The sequence below is a fragment of the Agrilus planipennis genome, unplaced genomic scaffold, assembly GCF_000699045.2.
Source record: "Agrilus planipennis isolate EAB-ADULT unplaced genomic scaffold, Apla_2.0 scaffold252, whole genome shotgun sequence".
Classification (NCBI taxonomy): domain Eukaryota; kingdom Metazoa; phylum Arthropoda; class Insecta; order Coleoptera; family Buprestidae; genus Agrilus; species Agrilus planipennis.
The window spans coordinates 353,924-362,149 of record NW_020442420.1 but is presented as its reverse complement, the minus strand read 5'-3'; the positions used below and the strand labels follow the sequence as shown (position 1 = coordinate 362,149).

Sequence of the window (8,226 nt, the reverse complement as noted above, 5' to 3'; positions counted from 1 at the left end):
AGTAAACAAATTAAGAAGAAAAGATTTTGTACACGCTAATATTATTTAATTTTTTCTTCCGTACCATTTCCTGAAAAATCCTACAAAGTGTATCAGTTAAAATGTAAATAGGGCTGCTTTGTTTTGCCGTAAACACTTCTGATGATTTGATATTAAACTGTCTTTTAATTATTTTTTTAATAATTTGTATTAAACTGTTTTTTGTTTAGTGTCTATTATACAAATTCCTTCTTTATTATTGTCAAAAGAAATCATTAAGCAGATGAAAGTACCTAACACGAATTTCCAAATTTTGTTTTATTTATTTCAGTTCCAGAGAACTCCATTTAATTTTCATTTAATAGAACAAGAGTAAAAGATCACACCGTTCAAACCGGTACACGTATGATAAGAAAGGGGAAGTAGTACTGAAAGAGTTGGATGTGGTAGTGAGGGGTTAAGATGCATCTCTACAGGATGTAGTGGGAATGACGGAATGAACCGTTGGGCGAGTCGACAGTCGAGTGTGAACGAGTATACAGAAAGGGTGTTAGTCAGTCAAACTAAATTATGTTCAAATAATTTTATTATTTAAGGTATTTAGTAAGTACTGTTGTATATTTTGTCAGATCCGTATTCTGTTCGTTTTTGGTTTGTTTTACATAGCATGATTCTAAATTGTTAGTAATTTTCAGTTTGGGGCTTTTTTAGATCCTTATTAAACAAAAGGTACTTTTTTTCCTATTTGTTCTTCATATTTCAAATTTCATTCAAATAATTCTCATTTTAAATTAATGTTTTGGGATTTCAACCCTATTAGTGATAGTGGTAGCAAATACAGGATATCCTAAATATTTTAGGTCATTCATGTTTTTATGGAAACATTTAGTGGTTGTACTGCGTTTACTGGCGATATATCGCCTTAAGGGTTTTTCTTATCTTGATTGATGATCTTATATAGAAGAACTGACTATTTGGATTTTTTTGTTTTCGGGGATTAGGGGAAAACTTCAAAAGACATTCGCCTGCCAATGCGAAGGGTGCCTACCGACTAAAACTCCTCGTCCTCAAGCCATTCTAGCTTTAGGCACATGATTAATGCGTTATTTGATTTAAAATCTTTTGAACGACATGAGGGTCTGGGCTTTGCCCAGTAGTTGTATTTCCGTAGGTGTTGCAGCTCCTTTAAGTTGATAGGCTCGTTTCATTTTCTCTGTTATGGTGTTTAATAGGTTAGCGTTTTCTAGAATGTTGGTAGACACTTCCGTTGTTGTTTCGGATGGGTCGTGTTATCTTTATGAGGTGGTCTTGACGAATGACATGCTCTGCCTTTCTGCGTTTCTCGTTTCGTCGGTCGGTGTCGGGATTTTGGCGGGATGTGCACCGCTTCAATTTTTGCATGTACATATTTCTTCCTTAGGCTTTTTGCAGTTTTCTGTGTTGTGGAGTTGTGCGCACTTCATTCTTTTCGACACCATTTAGCAATGTCTATGCGTATAGTCTATTCTTTGACAGCGATGGAACTGAGATGGTCTTAGATTTCTATACTATGATGGATACGGGATTTTATTCGGTGTTTCGTGCGATTCCTTTTGTTTCAAAGCCTTTCGATACACTGCTGGTTGTTGTGGTCGGTATTCCCTTAATGACGCATTTGGCTGGACGGTTTGCGTCATTTGTAAAGATGTAAATCATTGTGTTCCTATTTCCGAGTAGCTTTTTTCCATTGCTGTGTGGTTGTGATCGTGGCTGAATTTTGATTCCGTCATTTTTGTGGGTTGCTCTAGGAAACTCGATGTTGTGATGTTTGGTTTTGGCTCGCCAGTAATTTCATCTTGTAGAACTTCGAAGCTATTCTTGGTCGGTATTGGATTTTCTGTTTTCTATGGTCTGGTTAATCCACAGCTGCTCTCGTCAACATCCCATGGATGGACAGCAAATAGCAGAGCGATAAAAAGATTGTTTGTGTGATTGCTTCTATATTCTACTGGAGACCGGTGGTTTTGTGTCTTGACTGCTTCGTTGCTCGTATGGAATTTGCAGAGGAAGGCAGGCTTATATATGGATTTTGTGAGGCACATTTTATGGGATGTCGTTTCCGTTTTATGACATAGACTGTGATCGATTGTCCGGTCCCACCAATGAAAATTAGGGTTCAAGAATAAGGTATGCTATAGATCCAAGCTAACGTTATCTTTTAATCTGAGAAAATGGAAGGAGAGTTTTGAAGTAGATTATAGATGGCCTGATGCTTTATTTTTTGAGTATATCATGAAACTGAAGATTCATTTGAACCATATCGTTAGCACATAATGCTTCTCTTCTTATTATAATGGTACATGGAAGCCCTATGAATGCAACTTATGCCTGCAAATGGCGAAACGCACCTTCATCTGTTCTCAACTTCCGGATTTAATCAGTTTAATTAGTGAAATAGATGCCTACATGTTCGTCAGTTACAAGGCAAGTTTTTCCAATGCTACAATATCAGTTGATTATTATTTTCCTTCTATTATTATTACGAACTGTCATGCAATTGTTCGCAATGTGGTCATTATAGTTGGAGTAAACTATTTTGTGGTTTTTATACAACTATAGAACCGAATGAGTCACCATAACTTTATGTATTTGCTGTTGCAGGAATCGTACCCTGCAATTTTACAATTGCAATACATTGCGTGTTATATTAATAGGTGCTTCATCTTTATGTGTTTGTTTGTCAACTACATAAGGAGATACAACAAGGACAGGATATAGAACTGCCGCAGATTATAGACACCAACTTAAAATGGCTTGGTCACATTTGCTGTGTGAAGTAAAATATTGATTAATTATTAAAGAAATTCGGGTAGTTATGTATAAATTAGCAGTTGGCAGTTGTGGACATTGTGGGGTTCAAGGACCTTTTGATGTGAAGATTCAGGTATGTTTCGATGTGGCATTCCAGAACTGGTATTTGAAGATGAGGAAACACCAAGCAACATAGTCTAAATATTTAGACTATTGCTTAGCATTTAACAGGACACCGGTTCCATTCCGGGTATGTCTACCCTGGTCCAAGTATTGTGTGGTTTCCTTGGATCACTCAAGCAGATGCCCGTTCCAACGATTCTAAATCTACCCAAAAAGGAGAGTGAAGAGGACCTTTTGCCCTACCCTTCGGCGCAGCCCTGTGAAACTCCCCGCCCACCAGCAGGAGAAAGAGAAAGAGAAATGTTGAAAGGAAGAAGCTTATTAGGTGATACGTACTTTTCCTTCATGAGACGTGAGGGGAATACGCTTCAATTTGTCTTTGGCATCAATCGAAATCATTTCCATTTTCGCTCACTGTAACTCTTTTGGATTTCAACTTCCTTCGAGATTGTGGACGTAAAAGGATTGTCCAAATTAGAAGGACATCATGTGACGATTGAATTGTAGACCAGTGGTTCTTCTAAAAAAGAAGTCATGCCCAATGTATGGAAGAGAATTATTATCGTCTTAGAGAAGCGGTGGTCTCATGCTGCGTAGAATTCTACCCTCTGAAGTAAATATATCATCATCACCATAAGGTCATCAGTCCTAATATTGATTGGAGACGCACCTCCACTTTTTCCCATTCTGAACGAATCTTCCCTGAAGCTAGAACATCCCAAATTCTTAACTAATTCTGAATAGTAATCTAATCTAAATCTTGTTTTTGATTCTAATATGTCACTAACTATAGCCCTATATGCCTGAGAAGGTGACCTATTAACTTATCTTGCCCATTTCTTGTTGACTGTCGTAGTGACCTCTGTTCTCCTATTCTTTCTAATAGGGATCTCCTCATTTTTAACCTTCTCTATCCACGGTATCCTCATCATTCGCTTGTAACCACATTTCGAATGCTTCAAGAAGGATATCACAAACGACCAGTAGACGCAACTGAAGAGACACCCAGATGGGTGCGTATTTATGTTATATTCCTGAAAGCCGGCCTATGGATCGTGCTTTTAAACAAATACTCTTAACTAATTTGCTCTGTTTTCATAATTAATACAATAAATTCCTGTTTTTATTTTGTTTTTGCGTGTTTATGTATTAAAAAATATTTATAGCATCCATAACCATGCGTCAGTAGATACAGTGCAGCGCAGTTCGGTCATGTCGTGTGTAAAACGACAATAATAACATAATGAAGGCAAACCGTCCACGTACAATAACTCATCGCGATCGTTCGTAGTCACACCTATAAAATACCTATGCGAGAGTCCGTCCGTTCGCGACTATAGGTTGCCGTGTGCCGTGCCGTGACCCCCTTCGTGCCCCGTAATCCCCTGCCGTTCCTAAAGTCTCACAAGGTAGCGGAGCAGTTCTACTGTACTGTCGGCCAAACTCTTCAGTGTACTTGGACACCGCGTTCAGGTTAACGAGTAAAAGTTAAAAGGCTCTGTCGCTCGTTCTGATTTTTCATTAAAACAATTTTTAAAGTGACCAAACGGCTCAATCTGAGCAGAGTTTCGTCATCGGTAAATACCCGAACGCGCGTGAATTCGTGTTTTCCAATGTGATGCGCGATAAGTTTGCGACGTTGCCACGCAGACTTTTGAAAATACGGCCGTGACAACAATAACCACGACAAGAAACAATCGCACGCGAGAAAATCGAATGTCGATTTGTAAATAATAGCGAAACGGGAAACGGTTATTGATCGCGGGGTGTTCGCTTTCCATGGCTTTTCGTAACAGAAATAGGACTCTGTGCGAGATGTTGATGATGATGTGCTTGTGATTGTTTTGCTGGTGCAGGTGAAAGGTGTGTTTGCACAGTGTCGTGGGTGTAGTGGAAAATGAACGTGGTGATGGGATATTATGGCGATTAACAGGCCGTTGTACTCCGTATGCGTGGCAATTTTGGGATTCGTTTGTTTTGTTATTGGTGCCACAGCGGTCGGACTTCCAGTCTGGGGTTACTTTGATGACAGTCCCAGCGACAGGACTTACGGTAAGACAGGAAACGAACAGGTGCTTCGCACCTGCCACCGGGCGTCGGATTCCTGCGCGCGTGTTGTTATTATTATTGTTAGGACTAGAACGCGCGTAATACACATAACAACAGGCGGGAATCCCGGAAATTGAAATCATTCGTAACGGTATTCTTAACTGTTTCGTAGACGAAAACAAAAAGAACACTTCATGTTTTTCTCTTTCGTCTATCTAATGATGAGAACGAGCATGGATAATGCTTTTGTTCTTCTTTAATGCCTACATAGTAAGCACTGTACGTATACAAGTCTTGTACACCTACCTAATGACAAAAAGCGGTCGCAGCAAGAAATGCGATGGTAGAAAATACTTGGAAATGCCTGACTACTTGTCTACGAAATCTTACGTAATAAATTTATGCAGAACAGGTTTTGCGCGAACATAAGAAGCTGTTGCAACTGTTAATTGCCGATGCTTAAAGAGATAGAATATATCCATAGGCATTTACATAGATAGATACCTACCTGTTGATGGATTTTCCACGTTTTTGGAAGATAACTGCCAAATAAGCTCACACAGTCACAGAAATAGAATACGCATGTTGCAATAGTGACCATTTCAAATAGTAATGCATTTTCAACCATAATAGTTTTCTTCTAATTTCTAATCATTTCGATTAGTATTTCATAAAAATACCCATGTACATTTAAGTTACTCATTGCCAAATAGACGACATTGAATCGATTACCTATCTGACAATAACAATAATGAGTTTTTAATTAGAAAAGTTTAATTAGGTAATGAACTAGGTATTGGTGCACATGCTTTCTCATAATACGAAAATAGCCATACAATCTATTTAACCAAATATTCATACTTACCTATACCTGCAACGATTCCAAAGCAGCAACATGTCTACAAGAAAATCAAATGGAGTTCTGTGGAGTTGAATTTCCAGTAACTTACTAGGTAGCGCCAATGTTGAAATAATAGAAAAAAGATTCGGACTGAATTTTGCTGACTAGGGGTACGTTCTAATGAGTTGCTTCGCAACATTCGTTATCACCAAAAACAATTGGCGCAATAATATAAATTTTTTCAAAAAGAAACCATTTTTGGTTAGGCTGGGCTGGGCTACGTTACGGAAGGTTAGGTTATGCTATGAAAAATATCACATTGAATATTGAAGACGTATCACCTTTCCTTCATCATTATTTCTTTAAATCTGTCGTGATTTTTTGGGGGTTTTTGTATAAAATTTTAAACTGATTCTTTTTATGGAAAGAATTTCATCTACCTACATAGTTCAATTAAGCGAAAGTTTAATTTTCATACTATAAGGCATGAAATAATAATTTTACCAAAACCCCTTCAAGGATAAATCCTAAACACGCCCCTGGTATAAACATCTGTTACATTATAAGACCATTACAATATTATACCTACATTTTTTCAGAGGTAGGTAGGTATTGTATAAAGTGTTAACTTTCTAATCTAATTCGAATGCCAGCACTGAATGAAAAGGTCGCGTACGGCCTTTTACAGATTATTTCTGGTATTGTTTTATTTATTATTTATTTCCTATGACGATTGCATTGACATATTTGTCGATTTGTGTTAGTAGGTTGAATATGTGCATCATCGGAAAATTGCAAAAACTTATTATTTATGCAAAGAATATGCTGACAAATTAGTATACAAATTCACAGTATTCTACTTGGGATCCAGTTATTTGACCTTTTTTACACATTTCTATGAAAGTTTATCAATGAGTAATGACGACTAATAAAAGTCGATTTTGAGAATAAAACATGGTACGTACTTACTATGATCATCAGATCGAATTGAGCATAAAACTTTCTTAACTCAGTATTCTTACGTCCAAATGTTTCATTTGAAAGAGGAAAGTATTTTTATTAGAATTATGTCCAAAATTTGTAAATACGCGTATTATAAGCTATCATCCAGTCTAGGTTAAGTACCCTCTTTGTATAAAGGCTTATCTAAACGCCAAACCGGCACAGTGTATCAGGACTCTTGGAGGTCTTCCTTATGTCAGACGGATTGGTCCTAGGAAGTCATCAAACTTGCCTGAGAACTCCACAGATTCGGGCTTTAGGTTTGGTAATTGTACCCTAACCCAGCATGCGAGCTATTAACCAATTGTACCCTTGAATCCGATGCCGATTGATGAGGGAGGAGCCGAAACTACAGTCCTGTCCCTCCCGCTCTGCAAGTACCGGTATAGATGTTTCGGTGGCCATCAGCTACTGTGGAGCAACCCTTATTTCCTTTCTTACTAAGCCCGAGCAACTATGCTTTCATCTGAAAAAAAGGTGTTTCAAACCAATTCTGGTGGGTGAGTAGTTTGTCCGGGTTACATCGGAGGGTGCTGTGAGAATGGGCGGTTAGGGTGAGATTGGTGAGACAAACAAAATGAAGACAAGTGAAAGATAACCTCTGGAATATTATTACTGCCCCAGAATTTGCTTAAGTGATCCAAGGAAACCACAGAAGGACTATGATAGATGAACCTGGAATCGAACCAGTGTCATCACTACATAGTATAAAACAAAGTCGCTTTCCCGCTGTCTGTCCCTATGTATGCTTAAATCTTTAAAAATACGCAACCGATTTTGATGCGGTTTTTTTTTAAAGATAGAGTAATTCAAGAGGAAGGTTTATATGTATAATACATGCATAATATAGTAGGGAAACACTGATAATTTTAGAGGTTTCTAATGTGATGTCGTAAATAAATACATTTTTTGCGCTTACATTGCAAACGCTGGCTGAACTCTACGAGATAGATCAAAATAATGTACTACAATATTGTACATCTTAAAAGGGTCTACAAAAAAGTCCGCGATGGTATATGTCTATCTCTTAGGGATAACCCACAATAACTATTTTTATCCTTTACTTTTTATGAGAAATAATAACTTATTTACGAAGCGATTGTAGGCAATACAGTCTTAATTCTTATCCAATTAAGTACCTTAAATACATTGTGCATTTAATATAGATCAATATGGCCCTATACAACATGTAATTTAAATGAATATTTTCGAAGATATTACAGATTTAAAATGTAGGGACATAGCGGTTGCGGCGGTACCGGCCGGGAAGTCGGTTTGTATTGTCTAATGACAAAAAAACTGTGAATGTTGTATATAAAGACATTCTGTAGTATATTTAGTATGTTCAGGGGGTATCTTTTGAAGATTTCCCCTTTTCGATAATAATCTAAACAAAACAAAAATATATTTAGTATCAGCATTGCACCCGTGCGAAGCTGGGG

The 8,226-nt window shown here is 37.5% G+C and overlaps 1 protein-coding gene across 1 annotated transcript in view; it reads left to right on the top strand.

The window, feature by feature from the left end:
• Nucleotides 1-4,194: 4,194 nt before the first annotated feature.
• The window catches only part of LOC108739743, a 97,937-nt gene continuing 93,905 nt past the window's right edge, over nucleotides 4,195-8,226 (top strand). Inside the window, exon 1 of the mRNA XM_025980200.1 lies at nucleotides 4,195-4,944. Coding sequence (XP_025835985.1) covers nucleotides 4,812-4,944 — 133 coding nt within the window. The 5' untranslated portion in view covers nucleotides 4,195-4,811. The remainder of the gene's footprint in view (nucleotides 4,945-8,226) is intronic.